Raw genomic sequence first — 22,275 nt, forward strand, 5'->3', positions numbered from 1 at the left:
GCTGTCACCCACAGGCACCCCCCGTGTCCCTCCCCTGTGGCGGGTGGCTGCAAGGGAGGGAGAGCTGAATGGATTTTCTCCACGTTAACTCTGGAACCTAAGGATGGTGAGGGGTCCCCAGGCTGATGCTGGGGGCAGCCTGGGGACAGCCTGGGGACATATCTCAGGGCAGCCCCGGTCATCCCCCCATGTCCTCCAGTACAGGAGATGGAGGACCCAGCCCAGGGCTCGGGGGTGTCCCTGTCCCACGGCCACCCCCACCAGCTGCCACCACTCACCCTCCTGCTCTGCGACAGCCCCATGTCCCCGATGCTGGCGGTCCCTGTCCCCACGCCCGGGGGGACGCAGGGACATGGGCCGGGTTGTGGCTCCACTGAGCCCGTTTGATCACCCGTGTGCTCCACCGGTGACGGTGACAGTGACGGTGGCCTCGCTCCGATCAGCAAAAGCCATTAAGCCCCAGGATTAGCCCTGATGGGGCCGAGTGGACGGTGACACGTGTCCTGCGCTGGGCTGGTGGCACCGTGCCCAGCGCCACTGCTGGGGGAACTGGTCCCACTGGGGGCACTGGGATCCACTGGGCTGTGGGGGTTACTGGAGGGACTGGGATACTGGGGGCGCTGGGGGTTATTGGGTGACTGGGGAACTGGGATGGGGACTGGATGCTCTGGGAGAATGGGGGGTTATGGGGTGACTGGGAGTTACTGGGGAACCTGGGGGTTACTGCGGGACTGGGATGGGGACTGGGTGCACTGGACTGTTACTGGGAGGACTGGGGGTTACTGGGGGACTGGGATGAGGGCTGGGTGCACAGGAGCGTGCGCACTGGGAGCTCCTGGTGCCCGGGTGCACTGGTGATACTGGGTGATACTGGTGTTGCCCCCTACATAGGCGCTCGATTGCTGCTGCCTGTTCCCGCAGGCCGGCTCGCCCTCCCCGCCTGGGCGGTTCGGCTGTCGGCTGGCCGCGCCTGGCGCCATCGGCACGCGACTGCCCGCGCCTGCGGCTTCCGGTGTCGCGTTGGCCGCAGCGGGCGGGGGGAGCGGCTCCGCGCATGCGCACAGCGGCCGGGCCGGGAGCGCCGGGGGCGCCGCCGCTGTCATGACCAACGGTGAGCGGAGAACCGGGAGCGGGCCGGCGGGCGGGGGCACCGGGGGGAACCGGGACCGGGCCGGCGGGCGGGGGCACCGGGGGGAACCGGGACCGGGCGGGGCGGGCGGGGGCACCGGGGGCTCAGCGACGGGTCCCTGGGACGGGGAGGAGCCGGGAGGTCTGAGCGGTGGCGGGAGGGACTGGGGGTTTGGGTCCCTTTAGGGGGGAAACTGGGAGTTTTGGGTCCCTTGGGGGAGCACTGGGAGGTTTGGGTCCCTTTTTTGTGGGGGGAGCTGGGGGCTCTGTGTCCCCGGGGTGCCGGGCTGCCCGTGCCCCCCCGCTGAGGCTCCCCCAGTTTACTCTCTGGACGGGCTGCTGGTGTTCGGGCTGCTGCTGGTCTGCACCTGCGCGTACCTGCGCAAGGTGCCGCGGCTCAAGGCCTGGCTGCTCTCCGAGAAACGCGGCGTCTGGGGCGTCTTCTACAAGGGTGAGACGGGGACACGGGGTCCGGGCTGGGGACACGGGGTCCGGGCTGGGGACACGGGGTCTGGGATGGGGACACGGGGTCCGGGATGGGGACACGGGGTCCGGGATGGGGACACGGGGTCTGGGGTGGGGGCACGGGGTCTGGGATGGGGACACAAGGGTCCGGGATGGGGACACGGGGTCTGGGGTGGGGACACGGGGTCTGGGGTGGGGGCACGGGGTCTGGGGTGGAGACACGGGGTCCGGGATGGGGACACAAGGGTCCGGGATGGGGACACGGGGTCCGGGATGGGGACACGGGGTCTGGGATGGGGACACAAGGGTCCGGGATGGGGACATGAGGGTCCGGGATGGGGACACGGGGTCTGGGATGGATGGAGACATGGAGATCTGAGATGGGGACATGAAGCTCCAGAGTGGGGACACGGGGCTCTGGGACAGGGGCACAAGGGTCCAGGATGGGGACATGGGAGTCCAGAATGGGGACACAAGGCTCCAGGATGGGGATATGGAGGTCTGGGGTGGGGACATGAGGGTATGGGACAGGGACACAGAGTCCAGGATGGGGACACGGGGGTCTCGCCCCGCTCTGCCCTGGCCCCACAGCCGCTGTCATCGGCACCCGCCTGCACGTTGCCGTTGCCGTGTCCTGCGTCCTCATGGCTTTCTACGTCCTGGTGGTGAAGTGACCGCGCGGGGACACCACCCGAGACTCCGGTACCGACCCCACCCGCCCCACCACCAGCCTGGACCGCGCCTGCAGTGGCCCTGGGGACCTGCCATGGCCCAACACTCCACCTAAACCCACCGTGTCCCCCTTGGAGGGGCTGGGCGGCGCTGGGTGCCACTGGGAAGCTTTGGTGTCACCGGACAGCACTGGGTGTCACCGGGCCACCCTTCAGCTGTGGGAAAAGAAGTTTCTGGGCGTGCGAGGGGCTCAGTGGGTGGGAAGATCCATGTGCAGCCCCCCGGTGACAGGGACGATCCGGCTGTGCCCCTCTGGACGTTCTTCTGGCGCCAAACGCCGTGTCCTGGCAGGGGCCAGAGCGAGTTCCCGCCGCGGGGATCTGGGGGGGTGGGGGCGGACAGGGCCTCCCCTCACCAGGGGGGTTCCCCGCTGCCCCAGGAGCGTGCAGGGTCCCCCAGTGGGGGTGTCTCCCCTGGAGCTGGGGGGTTTGTACACCCCCAGTTTGTAAATGCTGGACCATGATGTGTAAATAAAGTGGGGGTTCCCCTGTTGGCGGCTGTGGCTCCTGTCCTGTATATATATAGCATTGGCGCGTGCGTGTGTGTAGATGTGTGTGTATTATAGATGTGTATTCTATATATTCTGTATTATGGCTATTAATGTGTGTACGTGTGTGCGCGGGGCGGGTCCTCCCGCCGCCAGGGGGCGCGCTGCGGCGGGGCGTGGCCTGCCCCGCCTCTTCCCATCGTGCCCCGCGCGGCCGCTCTATAAAAGGCGGCGCGGCAGCGCTGCTGGGCGGGGTGCGGAGGTGGTGTCAGCGCGGGTGTGTGGGGCCTGTTTGTTAGTGCGGGTGCGTGCGGAGCTCGAGTGCGTGTGTGGAGCCTGTGTGTGTGAGTGTGCAAGGCGCGTGTGCGAGGCCCGTGTGTGTGAGTGTGCAAGGCGCGCGTGCGAGGCGCGGCCCGATTCCCCCCCACCCCCTACACGTTGATCTTATTCGATCGGCCGGGCCGGTCCAGGCCGAGATGAGAAGAAGCGGCGCCGCGAAGCCCCGGGCGCTGTGCGGCGGCCGGCGGCGGGCGGGATGAGTCGATCAGATAGGCGAGGCCGCGGCCGCTGAGCGCCCTGCGATTCTGACCCGCCGCCTGGCCCCGGACACGCCCCGAGCCCGGCCCTGCACCGGGGAGCTCCGCACGGCCCCGGCTCCGTGCGGGGTCCCTGCGGGCTGCCGGCAGCCTGTGGGAGCTTTGCCAGGGCCCTGCGGTGTGCAAGGGTTTTGCACGGGGCCGCGCGAGCTCCGTGCAGTGTGTGCGGGTCGTGCACGGGCCCCGCCAGCCCTGCGGTGCACACGGGTTGTGCACATGGCTCTGCGAGCTCCGTGCGAGCGTTGCACGGGCCCGTGCAAGCCCTGCAGCGTGCGACACTGCGCACGGGGCCCTGCAGTGCACACGAGTGTCGCACAGGGCCGTGCAAACTTCACGCAGCGCGCATGGCGTGTGGCAGGCCTGTGGTGTGCCAGGGCTTTGCACGAGGCCCTACAAGCACTGTGCAGTGTGTGTGAGCTGCACGCGGGGTTCTCCCAGCCCCGCGGTGTGCAAGGGCGCTGTGCAGTGTGTGTGAGCTGCACGCGGGGTTCTCCCAGCCCGCGGTGTGCAAGGGCGCTGTGCAGCGTGAGCTTTGCGCAGGGCTGTGTGAGCCCTGTGATGTGCAGCAGGTGTGCAAGAGGCCGTGCCAGCTCCGTGCAACACGTGTGCCCTTCGCACAGGACGGTGCGAGCCACACACAGGGTGCGTGTGGCGCTGGTGGCCCTGTGAGCCCCCCCCGCACGTGTCACACGGGGCCGTGCAAGGCGTGTGAGCATCATGTGGGTGCCCAGGCCTGGCAGGAGGCTGGTCGCGCTGTGTCCCCCCAGCACGCCCGTGGGTGACAGCCCAGTTGTGCTCCTCGGTGCTTTATTGGCAGCCTGTGACGAGGGGACAGCTGCGGTGGCACTGAGGGGACAACCAGTGCTGCCAGGCGATGCCACCGCTCTGGCAGGAGTGGCTGCGCTGTGGGGACACTGCGGGAGGGGACACCGGCTCAGCGGGGTCCCGCAGGGTCTCCATCTGCCAAGGTGACGCTGCGGGGCGCAGCCACCTCCCTGTGCCACCGTGTCCCCAGGCGTGTCCCTGGGCCACGGCAGCGTGATGTCCCCAAGCCACCATGGGGACAGGCATGTCCCCACCCACGCCCATGTCCCGTGTCTGTGCCACCACAGCTGGAGCAGTGCCCCTTGTGCCCGAACACGCAGCTGTGTCCCCCGTCCAGCCCTATGCCCTGTCCCCTCTGCCGTGTCACTCTCTGTCACCCCGCCCTGCAGTGGGGGGCGGGACATGGGACACGGGGACGCACTCACCGTGCCCCGGTGCCCCCCCCGCGCCCGGCAGCGCCGCTCGGACGGGCCGCGGGGAAGCGGCCGTTACCGGGGGCTGATGCTGCTGCTCGGGGCCGTTCCCGGTGGTTCGTTCCCGGTGGTTCGTTCCCGGTGGTTCGCTCCCGGTGCACGGCGGGTGCTCGGGGCCGTTCCCGGGGTGCAGCCCCGGTGCTGGGGCCGTTCCCGGCAGAACGTGTCCGGTGTCAATCCCGGGGATGACACCCGGTGCCCTTCCCGGGGGGACACTGGCGGAGCCGTTCCCAGCCGCCCGTGCCCCGCGCTGTTCCCAGGGACACGTTCCCGGTGCCGTTCCCGGGGATATGTTCCCGCATGATGACGCCCGGTGCCGTTCCCGGTGTCGTTCCCGGGTGACGATGCTCGGTGCCCTTCCCGGGGGTTGCGTTCCCGATGCTGTTCCCGGATGATGATGCCCGGTGCTGTTCTCGGTGTCGTTCCCAGATGATGGTGCCCGGTACCGTTCCCGATGCTGTTCCGGACGATGGTGCCCGGTGCGGTTCCCGGTGCCGGGGGCGGGGGCAGGTGGCGGCAGGTGCGCGCGCGGGGCCGGGCCGTTGCGGGGGGCGGGGCCGCGGGGCCGGTGCCCGCGCGGGGCCGATCGCTGCCGCCGCCGTTGCGCCATGGCCGGTACCGGCAGCGGGGCCCGCTGGGCGCTGCTGGCGCTGTGTCTGGCGGCCGCCGTGACACCGGCCCGCACCGGGGAGCGGCTGCACGTCTGCAAGGAGGTACCGGTACCGGAACGGGGAGGCGGGGGAGGGAACCGGTACCCCCCCGGTACATGAAACTGGTCGCCGTAGCGCGGGGGATGCGGGTCCGGGGCTGGTCCCTGTGGGATGGGAAGGACCGGGATGGGGGGGTCCCGGTGGCACCGGGGATGGGGGGGGTCCGTATAGCGGGGGACTGGCCGGCCCCCTGCGGGCCCGGGGCGGGGGCAGAGCTCCCAGGGGATCGACCAGTCCCCGGGGGCTTCCCATAGGGAATGTATATAGCGGGGGGGCTACATGGGGTCCTCTATAAGGATGGGGAGTACCGGGGTGGGTAGAGGGGGAGGTGGCTTCGCTGCTGGGGGTCTCTGGGGACACCCCCTTCCCCAACCAGGGTCATCCTGGCTGTCCCTGCGGCCACGTCTGTGTCCCCCGGCTGGTCCCCGTGTCCTGGTCGACTGCTGGCCACAGGGAGATGTCAGGATGTCCCCAAACCCTCCCCAGACACGAGCGCTGCCGGGGTGGTGACAGCAGGAGGGACGTGTCCCCATCGGCCACGTGCCTTTCGCTGCCCAGCACGTGGTGGCCAAGTGGGGACAAAGTGTCCTGCGAGGGAAAGCTGGGGGGTCCTGCCCCTCACCGGGACCCGGCCAGCGTGGGGACAGCGGGGCGGGGGCAGCCCCTGCCGGCTGCCGAAATTCCCCCTGGGGGCTCCTTGTCCCCAGCCCCCCCGGCTCTCCCTGACCTGCGGCCGCTTTTCATCTGGGCCACTGAGTTTTTTGGTGCCGTGATCCATTTGTGTGCGTGTGAGTGTGTGAGTGTGTGTGTGTGTGTGTGTGTTCGTTCCACGGCCCGGCGCTGGAAACAATAGAGCGTGGCTGGCGCCCGTCCCCGGGAGGGATCGCTCCCACGGGTGACGTCCGCGGTCACCATGTCCCCCTGGCAGGGGACAGACCCTGTCCCTCCCTGGCCGGGCAGGGTGGCGGTGGCAGCCTGGGGTCCCCCCGCTGCTGCAGAGCCACCCCGGGACTGAATTAGGTCAATTTACTAAGATTAAACAAAAAATAAAATAGGCTTTTCCAAAGGGGAGCGATTAATGTCAGTCGTCCCAGCCACTTGGGTCTGTGCTGGGGGGGGGGAGAAAGTTGGGGAAGAGGGAAACCCCCCCATTCCCAAGGGAATCCCTCGGCAGCCAGAGCGATGTGGGGGCTCAGGGCTGCTGAGAGCCGGGGTGACCCGTGGGTGCCCCCGTGCTGGCCCAGGGGGGGACACCCTCCTCTGTGTCCCCATCCCAGGGCCGGGGGGGCTTGGTGGGAGCTGTATGTGGGTGGGGAGTGCCGCAGGTAGAGCTGTCCCCCCCCCCGTCCCCTTTTCCCCTCCCATCACTGTTGTTTCCAGCTGACGGGGAAACATCAAAGTGTTGTTTTCTCGCCAACCTGCCACGCTCCAGCGTCTGCCGGGAGCACGAAGCCGCGGCGCCCGGCTCTGAAACCCCGGGGATGCTGCAGCGGGGGGGCTGCGACATGGCTCCCTCGCCCCCCGGTGCCCCCCACCGCACCAGCACCAACCGCGGAGCAGCCAGTCCCGGCCTTCGCCCTGCCCGGGGATTAACGGCGCCGGCGGGGCAGCGCCCGTCCCTGCCCACAGCTCCTCACCGGCCTTGGGCCAGAGCCGGCACAGCGGCTGGCGGCGGCGTGGGGGGGTCACGGTGCCCTGCTCCCCCCAGCCCTTCTCCTTCCCTCCCAGCGGCTCTGCCGGGGGGGTCCCGCCATGGCTCCCGAGCAGGACGGTGCATCCGGGTTGCGCCGAGGAGCCTGTTTAATGAGCGACGCGTGCGGCCGCGCTCGGGCCGCGCCGAGGCCGCGGTGCTGAGGGTTCTGGCTGCCCGCGGTGCTGGGGGTGCCGCGGGGGGGGGCGGCGGTGCCGGGTGCCAGCGCTGCGCCAGGGTCGTCTCGTCCCGTGGGGTGGTCAGGGAGGTCCTGGGGGTGTGAGCGTGGCCTGGGTGCCCCCCAGCTCTCCCTGGGGTTCGGAACCCTGGGGGCGCATGTTCTGGGGGGGGTCATCCTACCTGAAGCCCCACCCGTGGCATCCCCTGGCCTCAGCAGCTCCCTGGCCCAGCATCCCGGTGTCCCCTGGGACCCCAGCACCCTGGTCCAAGCATCCCCCCACCCTCACACCCCCCACCCCGAGCACTCCCCCGCACCCCACCCTGAGCATCCCTCCCCACTGGTTCCCAGGGCGCTGGATGCTGCGGGACAGCAACAGCTTAAACCAAAAACACCAGCACAAGAGGAGTCGGGGCGTGTGCCGGGAAGGGTGCAGCCCCGGGGGGGCAGCGCTATGGGGGTCTGGGAACCGCAGCCCCCCGTGTGTTTTCTCTTCCAGTCCGAGTACCACTACGAGTACACGGCGTGTGACAGCACAGGGTCACGCTGGAGGGTGGCCGTGCCACACACGCCGGGACTCTGCACCGGCCTCCCGGACCCCGTCAAGGGCACCGAGTGCTGTAAGGCTGGGGGGACGGATGGGGGGTGCCTGGGGTGTGGGACGGGCTGGGGGGAAATGAGGGCGAGGGGGGAGAGGAGCAGTGAGACGGAGCGCAGCGTCTCATCAGCTCCGCCGCAGCGCGATGGCTTCAAAGGCAGCGACGGGACCCGTCTGCGCGGCGGCGACGAGCTCGTTACCAGTGATGAGCTCGTTACCGCTGTCGCTGTCACCGGGGAGGCTGGGATGCGATGGGGGGGATGCAAATCTGCTCCCCCCCAAACCTTGGGGGTGCTGTGGCTCTGCAGCGCCCTTTGGGACGAGGGCTCCCCGAGCCAGCCAGGTGCCTTCGCTCATGGGGAGCACCCAAAGAGCAGCAATGAGGATGAGGAGGCTGAAGCAGCGCTGGGGGAGCGGGGGGTGAGCGCCCTGACCCCCCTGCTGCATGGGGCAGCTTTCTCCTGCAAGGCGGGCGAGTTCCTGGACATGCGGGCGCAGGCGTGCCGGCCCTGCGCCGAGGGCACCTACTCGCTGGGCACCGGCGTCCGCTTCGACGAGTGGGACGAGGTGCCCCACGGCTTCGCCAACGTGGCCACCAGCCTGGAGGTGGACGACGGCTTCGGCGACGCGGTGGAGAACTGCACGGCGTGAGTCCCCACGCTGCCACCGGCACGGCTCGTCCCCAACGGGGACAGGGGCTGGAGCCCGGCTGCTGCTCCCCGGGGGATGCTTTGGGATGTGGGGACCCTGGCACAGCGGGGATGGGGACAGGATGGGTGCTGGGATACCTGTGCATTGACAGCACCCCATTTCCCCGACACCGTGTCCGCCACACTCCTGTCACCTCCCCTGGGAGGTGATTCCAGCAGGGCACTGTGAGGGACACCCCGGCCACAGCAAGGGGACATCGTCCTCACCCGCGGTGGCAGGACCCCAATCCCATGGGACACCCACCCCAGAGACAGGGCACCCATGGGAGTCCCCCCACTTTCGCACCACGAGCCAGTGCCTTTATTTTCCAGCACAGCCCTTTGCTCATTGCCAGCAGCCATCAGCCCTCCCTGCCAACCAGTGTCACCGGAGCCACCAAGCTCCCCGCCAGCCGGTGGCACCAAAGCCACCGAGCCCCCCCAGCACCACAGCATTTCCGCAGTGGCAGCTGTAACCTACTTCCAGCAGCGCTTTAATTATTCAGCCGAATCCCCGGCGCAGCTCCCGCTCTCCTCCCGCAGCCCACCCGCCTCTCGGGGACAGAAAGATCCCCCAGGGATAAGGGTCCAGCACAGTGACGTGTCCCCTGGGCTGTCCCCAGCTGTCCGTCCTCGGTCCCTGCGGTTCCCCGTACTGTCCCCAAACCCCATGTCCAACGCCTCCTCCCTGCACCACCCGCCTGGGGACTGTCACATCCACCCCCAGCGTCCCCATCCTGTCTGCCACGGGGTTCAGGCTGGTGACAGAGCCCAGGGTCTGTGTCACCTGCCCCAGGTCGACGTGGGTGCCGCTTGGGGACTACGTGGCCTCCAACACGGACGAGTGCACGGCCACCCTCATGTACGCCGTCAGCCTCAAGCAGTCGGGCACCGTGTCCTTCGAGTACATCTACCCCGACAGCAGCATCGTCTTCGAGTTCTTTGTAGGTGCTGGGGGTCCCTGGGGGCATGGGGGGTCCCTGGGGACATGGGGGGTCCCTGGGGACATGGAACATCCTCACCCTGGCCCTGCAGGTGCAGAATGACCAGTGCCAGCCCACGGTGGAGGAGTCGCGCTGGATGCGGACGACGGAGAAGGGCTGGGAGTTCCACAGCGTGAGTGGGGGGGCGGGAGGTGACACAGGGGGGTCCCTCGGCGCAGCCCTCAGGGTCCCTTGTGTCCCCCCGCAGGGAGAGGACGCTCTGTGGGGATGCAGAGGGGGATGACGGGCGGTGGCAGTAGATGGGGTTTAGTCCCTCAACTCCATGCACGGGTGACACCCCCTCCCCAGCAGTGGGACCCCCGCCCCTCTCAGCACCCCCCGGCACCCCCCACCCCTTTTGCAGGTGGAACTGAGCCGCGGCAACAACGTGCTGTACTGGCGAACCACCGCGTTCTCCGTCTGGTCCAAGGTGCCCAAGCCGGTGCTGGTGCGGAACATCGGCATCACCGGTAGGTGGGTGCAGCCTGGGGGGGGTCCCGCTGCCCCTGCCCCATCCTGAGCCCCCTCCCGCTGCCAGGGGTGGCTTATACCTCCGAGTGCTTCCCCTGCAAACCCGGCACCTTCGCCCCCGCCGCCGGCTCCTCCGCCTGCCAGCTCTGTCCCGCCGACACCTTCTCCAGCAAAGGGGCCACCGCCTGCCAGCCCTGCGAGCCCGCCACCTACGCCGGTGAGAGGTGACACCCGCGGGTCCCCTCCCTCTGTCTCCTCACCCACAGGTGGCACCCGGATCCCTTGTCCCCCACCCTCAGCCCTGGGGAAGGTGATGCGAGGGGCGGGGAGGAGCTGCCATCCCTTGCTGGGGGGACACAGGCACCCTGTGGGGACAGCGGTGATGTCCCCTCATGGCTCAGCTGCCACCTCTCCCCCCCGTGGTGGCAGAACCCGGCTCGGCGTCCTGCAAACCGCGGCCGCCCTGCACCGACAAGGATTATTTCTACACTCACACCGCCTGCGACGTCCACGGCGAGGTACAGCCCGGGGGACATGGGGGGCTGGGACCCGCTGTCCCCATGTCCCCCCACCGCAGCTCAGCCGCTCCGCTCCCCCCGGGCAGACCCAGCTGATGTTCAAGTGGGCAGAGCCCAAAATCTGCAGCGAGGAGCTGCCCCAGGCAACGAAACTGCCCCCGTCGGGGGTGAAAACCAGGTGCCCCCCCTGCAACCCCGGCTTTGCCAAAAGCAACGGCAGCGCCTGCCAGCCCTGTCCCTACGGCTCCTACTCCAATGGCTCCGGTAAGGATGTCCCCAGTGTCCCCAGTGGGGACAACGCGTGTGCACATAGTGCAAACACACGTGTGCATGTGTATATAGTGCAAACATATGCATGCAGATGTAGCGCAAACACATTCATGCAGATATAGTGCAAATGCACATATGCATGCATACATAGTGCAAACACACATGTACATGCAGATATAGTGCAAATGCACAGATGCATGCATACATAGTGCAAACACACGTTCATGCAGATATAGTGCAAATGCACGTATGCATGCATACGTAGTGCAAACACACGTTCATGCAGATATAGTGCAAATGCACATATGCATGCATACATAGTGCAAGCACACATGTACATGCAGATATAGTGCAAACATGCACATGTGCGTGTGTATATAATGCAAACATGCACGTATAAATGCATATATAGTGCAAACACGTGTGCACGTGTCTATAGTGCAAACACACATGCGTGCCTGTATTGTGCAAACACGTGCGTGCACGTATAGTGCAATCACCAGTGTGTGCACGCAGATGCAGTGCAGACACGTGCAGTCACGCAAACGCGCGCAGTGCTCCCCCCGCCGCGGGGGAGGCGGGTGCCCCCCCATGCAGGGTTGTCCCCCCTGTCCCCAGGGTGTCTCAGCTGCCCGGCGGGCACCGAGCCGGCGCTGGGGCTGGAGTACAAGTGGTGGAACGTGCTGCCCCCCAACATGGAGACCACCGTCCTCAGCGGCATCAACTTCGAGTACAAGGGGATGGCAGGTAGCGCCGGGATGCCTGTCCCTCCGCTGTCCCCTCCCGCAGGGGCAGCTGGGGACACCACTGAGCCATCACCGTGTCCTTGCAGGCTGGGAGGTGGCCGGGGACTACATCTACACGGCGGGGGGAGCCTCCGATAACGACTTCATGATCCTCACACTGGTGGTCCCCGGCTTCAGGTGAGGTGTCCCCAGTGCCGGGGTGTCCCAGGGAGCAGGGGGACATCGCCACGGGGCAGAGCCCAGCAGCGTCCCCACGCCGTCCCCACACTGTCCCCAGCCCTCCCAGCCCGGTGCTGGAGGACGTGGAGAGCAAGGAGGTGGCCAGGATCACCTTCGTCTTCGAAACGATCTGCAGCGTCGGCTGCGAGCTCTACTTCATGGTGGTGAGCTGGGGGGGGCGCGGGGAGCGGGGTTTGAGGGGACACGCTCCATTTGGGGACATCCCACCGTTCCCTTGTGCCTGCAGGGCGTCAACTCCCGCAGCAACACGCCGGTGGAGACGTGGACGGGCCCCAAGGGGAAGCAATCCTACACCTACGTCGTGGAGAAAAATGCCACCATGAGCTTCACGTGGGCGTTCCAGCGCACCCCCTACCACGGGGCGGTGAGGGACAGGGGTGACACCCCCGGGGGCTGCGGGTGCCAGGGGGCACGGGCTGGTGATGCTGACGATGCTCTCGCTGCCAGGGCCGGCGCTACACCAACGACGTGGCCAAGCTCTACTCGGTCAACGTCACCAACGTGCTGGGGGGGGTGGCATCCTTCTGCCGGCGCTGCGCCCCCGAGCCGGCCGGCTCCTGCGCCCCCTGTCCCCCCGGGAGCGCCATGGACCGCGGCTCGGGGACCTGCCAGCCCTGTCCCCCCGGCACCTACCTGCGGGGTCACCCCTCGGACGGGACCCCCGCCTGCCACCCCTGCGGCCCCGGCACCCGCAGCAACCAGGTGACTGTCCCTGGGGGTGGGGGGTGATGTCCCCACGAGCAATGCCAACCCCCCCAGCCATCCACATGGGTGATGCTGTGGGGTTACACCAGCCCCACGTCCCCAAGATGTCCCAGGTGGGTGGCACCAGCCCCCCGGCCATCCCGGGTGGGTGATGCCAATCCCCAGGGCTTGGCAGCAGCACCCAGGGCCATCCTGAATGGGTGACAGGGTTGGTGACAGCATCTGACCATGGGTGGGTGACACCAACCCCCCAGCTGTCCCTGTTCCCAAGGGGATGGCCCCCGCTGTCCCTAATGGGTGACACCCCCTGTCCCCGCTGGGGTGACGCCGGCCCCCAGCTGTCCCTGATGTCACCTCCTGTCCCCAGCTCCGCTCCCTCTGCTACAACAACTGCAGCTTCTCCCTGTCGCTGCCCGGCCGCATCCTGCACTACGACTTCTCGGCGCTGGGCAGCGGCGCAGCCTTCGCCAGCGGCCCCAGCTTCACCGCCAAGGGCCTCAAGTACTTCCACCACTTCAGCATCAGCCTCTGCGGCAACCAGGTGAGGGGGGACAGCGGCACCCGGGCAGGCGGCACGGGGACGGGGACAGGGACGGGGACGGGGACGGGGACGGGGACAGGACGGTGCCTCCCCAGGCTGTGGGGTGGGGGCACGTGGGGATGGGAGCACACATGTGCATGTGGGTATAGTGCAAACACACGTGTGTGCATGCAGATATAGTGCAAACACACGTGTGTGCATGCAGATACAGTGCAGACACCTGGACTCATGCAGTCACGCAAACACAGGTGGTCGTGCAAACATGCAAACGCATACAGGCAGTTGTGCAAACACAGGTATACTTGCAGTCATACATGCACATGTGCACAGCTGTGCAAACTCGCATGAACAGTCGCGCAAGGACATTTACACACTCATGGAAACACACATGCACACTTGCAGTCATGCAAACGTATGCATGCAAATGCACACGCACACTCGTGCACATGCACATAGTCATGCAAACACACATGCACGCACGCAAACACACATGTGCACACTCTTGCACACACGTGCACACACTTGCAGCCGTGCAAAGGCGTGCAGTTGTGCAGACACGGGCATACCTGCAGCCCTGCGTGCACACATGCACATAGTTGTGCAAACACTCACGCATGTGCACACTCGTGCAAACACACGCACAGTCGTGCAAACACACCCCAGCTGCTCACAGCCATGCAAACACTCATGCACGCTTGTGCATGCAGACGTGCAAACACACATGCACCTGCAAGCACACACCCCCACACGTGTGGTTGTGCGCACACAAGCGTGCACCGTCGCTCGCAGACACACACGCGTGTGCCACCGCCGCCCGGTGTCACGCTGTCACCCTCCCCGCGCAGGGCAGGAAGACGGCCTCCTGCACCGACAACGTGACGGACGCGCGGCTGCCGGCGGGCGAGGGGGACCCCGCGCGGGTGGTGACGTCTTACGTGTGCCAGGCCATCCTGGTGCCACCCGACGTCGTGGGCTACAAGACGCCCGTGTCCTCGCAGCCCGTCAGCCTGGCCGACCAACTCCTGGGTGAGCCTGGGGGGGTCTCCCAACCCCTGTGTGTGGCCTTCATCCCCACTGTCCCCTCCCTGGGACCCCGGTGCCACCAGGACACTCCGCTGTCATCACAGGTGTCACCGCTGGCTCCACACTGGACGGCGTCACCTCCCCCCCCGAATACTTTCCCCCTGGCCACCCCGACCTGCCCGATGTCGTTTTCTTCTACAGGTAAGGGTGGGTGACCCAGGGGACATGCACAGCGACCCCTCTGTCCCCACTCTGAGCCCCTCGTGTCCCCTGGCAGGTCCAACGATGGGACACAACCCTGCAGTGGTGGCCGTGCCACCGCCATCCGCCTGCGCTGTGACCCCCTGCGCCCGGGCGCCGGCACCCTGAGCGTCCCCAGGTAGGTGGGGACGACGCCGGGGACCGGGGTGGCTTTGGGGAGGGGGGGGACACCATCCTCACCCCCCCAACCAGGGTGGCACCCTCATCTCCACCATGGGGTGCATCCCGTGGGTGCTTTGCTTTGTGGACCGTGTCCCCCACCCTGCATCGTCACTGCCAGCCAAGCCTCCCCCTCTTTTTTTCTCCCTGTCCCCCCCCAGCAAATGCCCCGAGGGCACCTGTGACGGCTGCACCTTCCACTTTCTGTGGGTGACGGGCGAGGCTTGTCCCCGCTGCTCTGCCAGCCACTATCGCCCCATCGTCAGCGCCTGCGTCGGTGGCGTCCAGGTACCACCGTGACACCCACGGGGATGGGCCGGGGGGTCCCCCACCCCGCTAAGCCCCCATATCCCCCCAGAGAACCACCTACGTGTGGCGGGAGCCCCGGCTGTGCCGCGGCGGGCAGAGTTTGCCGGCGCAGATGGTGCGGCGCTGCCGGAGCGCCGATTTTTGGCTGAAGGTTGGGATCTCGGCCGGCACCTGGGCCGCTGTCCTGCTCGCCGCCCTCGCCACCTACTTCTGGAAAAAGAACCAAAAGTGAGCGGTTTTGGGGGATTTGGGGGCGACGGTCATCGCCACGGGGGGGCTGATGCCACCCGTCCCTGTCCCCTCGCTGTCCCCAGGCTGGAGTATAAATACTCCAAGCTGGTGATGAACGCGGCGGCCAAGGAGAGCGAGCTGCCGGCGCCGGACAGCTGCGCCATCATGGAGGGGGAGGACGCCGAGGACGACCTGCTTTTCGCCACCAAAAGATCGCTTTTTGGCAAAATCAAGTCCCTCACATCCAAGGTAAGGGCGGGGGGGGGAACAACCTGGGAGAAGCCACAGGGTGGTTTGTGGCTGCTCCGTGCCTCAGTTTCCCCGCCGGGGGTCGGGGGGGCGCTGACCCCGCGCTCACCGCAGCGAACGTCGGACGGTTTCGACTCCGTCCCGCTGAAGACGTCGTCCGGCAGCACCGCCATGGAGCTGTGACGGGGCGGGGGGCCGCCCGCGCCCTCCCGCCCCCCACAACGTGGCCTTAGGGACCCGCTTCGGACCGGAGCTTCGTTACGGCTTTTGTACGTTTTTCCCTGTGTGTTCCCCTCCCCCAGCCAAGCGCCAAAAAATGCCAAATACAGGTGTGGGGTTTGTACAATGGCTCCGTGTCCTCTGGGCATCGGGACACCGGGGGGGTGCGGGTGGGTGTGAGCGTGGGGGGTGCTGAGTGTGCGCACAGGTGTAGCACATGTGTGCACACGCATGTGCGAGCTCCAGCTGAGCGCCCGGTGCACTGTGGCTGTGCCATGCCATGCCATGCCATGCCATGCCGTGCCACACCGCGTCGTGCCACAGCTGCCACTGGCTCCGTACCCCACCCCGTCCCCCGTGCCAGAGTGGCCACCAGCACAAACTGACTGATTTGGGCGATTCCACCCCAAAGCGGGTGCCTGATGCTGGAAGCTCTTGACACAGTGTTGCCCGCCGCCGTGGCATATAGGTCAGCGTGTCACCCCCATGGTTGTGCCATAGTGTGCCGTGGTGGGTGACACTTGGGGACACACAGGGACGCCCGAGGATGCTGGTGGGTGCTGGGCGGGCCCGGGGATGGGGGACCCGGGGACCACCAGGGTACCCGGAGGCTACTGAGGGTGGCGGAGCAGACAGAGGGACCCCCGGGGGTGCCCAGGGACACCCAGAGTCCGCGGGGACCCCGCGGGATGCTCGGACCCGCTGCGCCGCCGCCGCTCCAGCAGGGGGCGCTGCTCCCCGCGGCTCCCCCTCCCCACGCACAAGCGCCGCCTGGCGGGCGGGAGGCGGCGCCGGGCTGCTCAGACCCGCTCCCCGCGCATGCGCCAACCCCCGCACATGCGCCGTACGCAGCGACCGCGGCCGGAGCCGGGCAGGAGCTGCCGCCATCATGGTGCTGGACCTGGACCTGTTCCGCGCCGACAAGGGCGGCGACCCCGCCATGGTGCGGGACATGCAGCTCAAACGCTTCAAGGACCCGGCGCTGGTGGACGCGCTGGTGCGGGCGGACGGCGCCTGGCGGAGGTGTACGTGCGGCGGGGGCGGGGGGGCTGGGGGACCTGACACCCCGGGGCCCCCAGGAGGACGTGTCACCCCCAGAGGGGACTCTGGGTCCCCGTCACACACCCCGGGCGGGGGGTCCCTCTCAGCCCCCCCGGGCTGTCCCCAGGTGATGTCCCTGTGCTGACTGACCCCAAACCCCCTCCCCGGGCGGGGTGACCTCTGGGGGGTCCCAGCCCCATCCCGTCCCTTCGGTGGATCCTTCCCCGCCGGGACTGGGGGATCCTGTGGGTGGATCCCTGTGGGGCCGGGCTCTGTCCCTGCTCACATCCCCCTCACCCCTTCCCTGGGGCTGGGGAGAGGGTCTCCCGCTGGGTCCCCCCCCTTTCCCCCTCCCCACGCCCGGGGCAGCTCACTGGTCCCGGTCCCCTTGGCCTGGACATGGATCCCCCCCAGGGATCCCCAGGGATCCGCTCCCTGCACTGCTGCAGGATCCGGCAGGCGTGGAGGAGGGTGTGGTGGGAGGCGAACAGGGGTGGGTGCCCCAAAAACCCGCAGTTCCTGGGGCGCCCCGGTCCCCCTCGCCGCCGCAGCGGGATGAAAGAGGCACCTTTAAACACGCTTTTAATCCCATTGCCTTGATGTGCATGAGCCCGGCCCTGCTTAATCACGCCTGGCGCGTCCCCTGGCTCCGGCAGTGCTGTCATCAGCTGCCTTAATTTTATCCGAGGGCCTTTCATCCCACAGGACCCGGCAGCTTTCCGGCCGGCGGTGGGGGCTGCGCCCGGCCCCCTCCCCGCGGCTCCGGGGTGGGTGCAGCGCCGGGGGCTGCAGGACGCCTGGCGAGCAGCCGGCTGATGCAATCCCGCGTCTCCGCTGCTGCGGGGCCGTGGGTGGCTGCCAGGGTCGTGTTTGCCGTGTCATGTTCCTTTTGCGTTTCCTGACTCTGGATCTTGCCCCGTGGGGCTGATGCTGCCCATAGACAGGGATGTCACCCTAACGTCTCTGGCCTTGCTGTGTTTCTGGTTTGGGCTGCCGTGCCGGGAGGGGACAGCTGTGTCTCAGGCTCTGCCCTTTGCAGCCCTGGTGTCACCAAGAGGGACTCCCCGGTCCCCTCACCGAATGTCACCGCTGTGGCCCCGGAGCCCTGGATCTGCCCAGCCCACGCTGGTCCCAGCCTGGCCTGGGGTCCTGCTGTGGCTGTGGCCCAGTGCAGTGTCACTTGGGGTGTTCTCAAGTGACATCCTTGCACGGGAGTTCCCTGCTCCCCACATCTCTGCCCCACATCACGACCAGCCCCACACCGTGCTCTCGCACCCACAAACCGTCCCTGGAGCTGCTGTCCCCTCTCCTGCTCCCTTTGCGGCCCCTCCCGGTGCTGGACAGGGACTCCGGCCCCAGTCCCACTCGCGCGGCACCTGACTGCACCTTCCCCTCTGTTTCTAGGCAGGTTTCGTGCCGATAACTTGAACAAGCTGAAGAACCTGTGCAGCAAAACGATCGGGGACAAGATGAAGGTGAGGCACACAGGCAGACGGTGCAGGCAGCGCTTCACTGGTGTGACATTCCTAACTGGGGGCATCTTCCCCAGGTCTCTGCTCTCCAGACCTCTCCCTCGCATGGTTGTGGAAGACTTTTACCGTGGAGCTTTACTCTTTAACCCTCCTGGGGTTTCTTTTTCCTCCCCCTGCAGAAAAAAGAGCCTGTGGGGTCAGATGAGTCCGTACCAGAGAACGCACAGAACCTCGACGAGCTCACGGCCGACGTCCTGGGGGTGAGTCTGACCCCGTCTCTCCCCACTCTGACACTGGCCCACTCAGCTTGTCCAGACCATTGCCTGTAATTGCCCGATTTGATGGTGTGTGATGCCCGAAACCCCAGCAGCAAGCGAGGGGGATCTGACTGAGCCACAGGATCCTTATTTCCCCCAGTCCGCACAGCGATAACCAGCTCTTGCCTCATGTCTTTCACCTAAACCCCACTTCAGCCTTGCTCCATGGCGGCTCCCCAGCCCGGGGGGTTTGAGCAGCCGCAGTCACACCGTGTCCTCTACGAGTCCCTTCCTTCCTGCCTGTGCCCCTTCCCACTTCATTAACTGCCATGTTTAATGAGCGTGGTGCTGGCCAGCTCCCCCTCAGCACTGCTGGGCACCGTGTGACATTGCAGCTCGCTCAGGCCCTTTCAGACCTGATTTGTGTCAGTCCTTTGTCCTCGGGGGCTGTTCGGTGTGTTCAGCCCACAGCTTCGTGTCAGTCGGGCGAGGGTCCATGATTAACTGCCCTTGGCTGCCAGCCCCCTATCCCTGGCGGTTTCTTCCCTTCCCCGCCTGACCCGGGTCCCCGCGCAGGCTCTGCAGGTGTCCCAGATCAAGAAAGTCCGTCTGCTCATTGATGAAGCCATCCTGGAGTGCGACGCCGAGCGCCTGAGGCTGGAGGCAGAACGTTTCGAGAGCCTGCGGGAGATCGGGAACCTCCTCCACCCCTCGGTGCCCATCAGCAACGATGAGGTAGGGACAAGAGCGCGCCTGGGGCCGGCTGCGACGGTTCATCAAAGCCAGACAACATCCGCGAGCGGGGGGCTCGCTGCGGGGAGGGACCCCCAGCCCGAGATCGGCGGGCGGGTGAATGAAATCTGCATGACAAGACAGCGTTTCCTGCCGGGAGTGGACAAAGAGCAGCTCAGACAACGCCGGCCACGGCCATTGTTGGGGGAATCCATGGGAAACTCGCTTCCAGCGGGGTCCGGGATCTCCCTCCACTGCCTTTATTCATCCAGCAGGAATATTTTGCCGGGGGAGCACAATTGGGCCGGGACGGCTGCCAAGCGGCTGCATAATAAGCGACTGGCCAGGATCGGGACTGAGATTCCAGGCTCTGCAGCGTGCGATCCCAGACTGGGCCCAGTGCAATGCAGAGACTGGTGTCACCGCAGACCTGGAGCTGAGGTGATGGGCTCCCCCGTTTCGTCTCTCCGTGTGTGTGCAGGACGCGGACAACAAGGTGGAGCGAGTCTGGGGCGACTGCAGCTGCAGGAAGAAGTATTCGCACGTGGACCTGGTGGTGATGGTGGATGGTTACGAGGGCGAGAAGGGGGCTGTTGTCGCCGGCAGCCGCGGCTACTTCCTTAAGGTGTGAGTCTGGACCCCTGCACGGGCATGGAAATGGGAGCTGGAGTGGGAGCTGGGGAATACGAGGGGGGACGGGGGGTCCCGGCGTCTCCCCCCTGCGCTGAGCTCTTTGCGGAACATGAGGCGCGCTCATCACATGGGACAGACTGGCCTGGAGCTGGCGTGGGCTCAACGTGCTCCCAGACCTGCTGAGCAAGAAGGGACGGTGTGTGACAGGCGCTGTCTCCCCTTGTCCCCCAGGGTCCCCTGGTGTTCCTGGAGCAGGCGCTGATCCAGTACGCCCTGCAGAGCCTCCGCGCCAGGGGCTACACTCCCGTCTACACGCCCTTCTTCATGCGCAAGGAGGTGATGCAGGAGGTGGCCCAGCTCAGCCAGTTCGACGAGGAGCTCTACAAGGTGAGCGGCTCAGCGCCCGACGGGTCTCTGTGTGTCACTGTCTGCCACCCGCCGTCCCCTCCGGCCACCAGCTTTCCGACCGAGCCACCGCCACGCAGCTTCTCGCTTTGCCACCACCGCAGCAGCTCCTTTCTGCTCCCTGTCTCCAGGGTCCATCCTCACGGCTGACGCGGTTGTCATGGCCACGCGGTGACGGGGAGGTGGCTTGTCCCCAGCGTTTCTGGCAGGAGGCCAGCAGGGCCTTTGAAGGAGGCCAAACAAGCAGCAAACAGCAGCTGCTCCCTTTCCCGAGCCATCCTGTCCCCGCTGCGGAAAAGCCTCCCTGCCTGCCCGTGTCTGTCCCCAGAGATGCAGGAGCAGCTGGGGAAGGGGGACGGTGACTCTCGTCCCCCCGCAGGTGATCGGCAAAGGCAGCGAGAAGGCCGACGACAGCTCCATCGATGAGAAGTACCTGATCGCCACGTCGGAGCAGCCCATCGCCGCGCTGCACCGCGATGAGTGGCTGAAACCGGAGGATTTGCCCATCAAATACGCGGGGCTGTCGACGTGCTTCCGGCAGGAGGTGGGCTCGCACGGCCGCGACACCCGCGGCATCTTCCGTGTCCACCAGTTTGAGAAGGTGAGAGGAGCGGGACAGCGTTCCCGCCGGGAATTCGGGGTTGTATCCAACGCCGGTGCCACCGCGGGGTCCCCTTCTCTTGGCAGATTGAACAGTTTGTCTACGCGTCCCCCCACGACAACAAGTCCTGGGAGATGTTTGAGGAGATGATTGCCACGGCTGAGGATTTCTACCAGTCCCTGGGCATCCCCTACCACATTGTCAACATCGTCTCGGGTAGGGGCCGGTGCATCCTCACTGTGTGGCACCGGGGCCACCGCTCTGTGCCACCGCTCTGTGCCACCGCTCTGCGCCATGGTGGCCCAGGGGGACACCAGCCCCCTCTGCCAGCACCTCGGGTGTCACCCTGGCTCTGACCCACTTCCCAGCTCGGTTTTCTTTGTCCCTGGCTCAACTTCCCGCAGTGTCTGTCCCGGGTGAGGAGGAGGAGGAGGAGATGCCCCGGGGCGGGGAGGAAGGAGACAGCTGCACACCAGGCACCATGCCGTGCCATCGCTGTCCCCACTGTCCCTTCCAGCGGGACAGCTTGAGTGTCCCAACTCCTCCTGGAAACTCTCCCAGAAAAACTATCCCGTTTAAACGCTCCTTCCCCTCCTCAGCGCTGCAGGACGGGAGCCCCATGTCCCCAAGTCACCTCCGAGGCTTCACGCCTTTAGCCCAAGCTGCCGTCCCCTGGTACTGGTGCATTTGGGGGGCAGTGGGACCCCCCCCAGCGCTGCCCCCTCTCTCTCCCAGGCTCCCTCAACCACGCAGCCAGTAAGAAGCTGGACCTGGAGGCCTGGTTCCCCGGCTCCGGCGCCTTCCGGGAGCTCGTCTCCTGCTCCAACTGCACCGACTACCAGGCACGACGCCTGCGCATCCGCTACGGCCAGACCAAGAAGATGATGGACAAGGTGAGGCTGAGCTCCTGGGTTTGGGGGGTGTGTGGGGGGGTTCCTGCTCGTCCCCTCCTCACCTTTGCTGTGTGTCCCCCCCTCGCCGTGTCCCCGCGGCAGGTGGAGTTCGTGCACATGCTGAACGCCACGATGTGTGCCACCACCCGCACCATCTGCGCCATCCTGGAGAACTACCAGACCGAGGAGGGCATCCGCATCCCCGAGAAGCTCCGAGACTTCATGCCCCCAGGTAACGCCCCCGTGCCCCCCCCAAATCTCCCTCCCTCCTCCTGGGGGGTCAGCGGAGCCGCAGGGGGGGTGTGACGGGCGGGTTCCGCTCTCCCCCCATCCAGACCTGCGGGAGCTGATCCGGTTCGTGCGCCCGGCGCCCATCGAGCAGGAGCTCTCCAAGAAGCAGAAGAAGCAGCAGGAGGGGGGCAAGAAGAAGGCGGGGGGGGGCAACGCGCGGGTGCTGGAGGAGCAGCTGCAGAACATGGACATCAACAGCGCCTGAGTCCTGGGACCCTCCTGCCTTCATCGCTGCTGGGGCTGCGCCCATCACCTTCGCTTGGGGCGCGGCCGTGCCCCCCCACGGCACGGAGCACCGCACTCCCATGGGACAAAGGACTGATGCTGTTGGGGTTCAGCCCCCTCATGCCCCCCCTGCCGAGCGGGGGATCCCCCCCATGCCATGTCCTCTTCCCCAGGGATGGCAAATGTCCCCTCCTCCATGCAATAAAGCCAAGAACTGCTAAGCTATGTC

General features: G+C 66.8%; 3 protein-coding genes across 4 annotated transcripts; all 3 read left to right on the top strand.

Annotated features, from left to right (window-relative positions):
* Positions 1-1,039: 1,039 nt before the first annotated feature.
* Positions 1,040-2,821, top strand: TMEM167B (transmembrane protein 167B). Its single transcript, XM_082069299.1, has 3 exons — positions 1,040-1,111; positions 1,448-1,579; positions 2,185-2,821. The coding sequence occupies exons 1-3, from the start codon at positions 1,102-1,104 to the stop codon at positions 2,265-2,267; spliced, it is 225 nt and encodes a 74-aa protein (XP_081925425.1). The 5' UTR covers positions 1,040-1,101; the 3' UTR covers positions 2,268-2,821.
* Positions 2,822-7,711: 4,890 nt separating this feature from the next.
* ELAPOR1 (endosome-lysosome associated apoptosis and autophagy regulator 1) lies at positions 7,712-15,695 on the top strand. Its single transcript, XM_082069025.1, has 21 exons — positions 7,712-7,904; positions 8,337-8,529; positions 9,368-9,515; positions 9,607-9,687; positions 9,919-10,024; positions 10,093-10,242; positions 10,455-10,543; positions 10,630-10,807; positions 11,432-11,560; positions 11,646-11,736; positions 11,837-11,942; positions 12,026-12,163; positions 12,247-12,501; positions 12,872-13,045; positions 13,891-14,071; positions 14,173-14,269; positions 14,346-14,447; positions 14,650-14,776; positions 14,847-15,025; positions 15,112-15,277; positions 15,392-15,695. Exons 1-21 carry the CDS (start codon positions 7,739-7,741, stop codon positions 15,458-15,460), a joined length of 2,925 nt encoding a protein of 974 aa, XP_081925151.1. The 5' UTR covers positions 7,712-7,738; the 3' UTR covers positions 15,461-15,695.
* Positions 15,696-16,344: 649 nt separating this feature from the next.
* SARS1 (seryl-tRNA synthetase 1) lies at positions 16,345-22,261 on the top strand. Of its 2 annotated transcripts, XM_082069082.1 has the most exons (11): positions 16,345-16,521; positions 17,942-18,012; positions 18,189-18,269; positions 18,843-19,001; positions 19,480-19,623; positions 19,863-20,018; positions 20,416-20,637; positions 20,724-20,853; positions 21,373-21,530; positions 21,633-21,762; positions 21,866-22,261. In XM_082069082.1, the coding sequence occupies exons 1-11, from the start codon at positions 16,386-16,388 to the stop codon at positions 22,024-22,026; spliced, it is 1,548 nt and encodes a 515-aa protein (XP_081925208.1). In that variant the 5' UTR covers positions 16,345-16,385; the 3' UTR covers positions 22,027-22,261. The 2 variants fall into 2 exon arrangements, with proteins under 2 accessions (XP_081925208.1, XP_081925207.1); XM_082069081.1 differs by having other exon boundaries at positions 21,373-21,762.
* The last annotated feature ends 14 nt before the right edge of the window (positions 22,262-22,275 follow it).

This window comes from Streptopelia decaocto, assembly GCF_964273445.1.
Source record: "Streptopelia decaocto genome assembly, chromosome: 19".
Lineage (NCBI taxonomy): Eukaryota > Metazoa > Chordata > Aves > Columbiformes > Columbidae > Streptopelia > Streptopelia decaocto.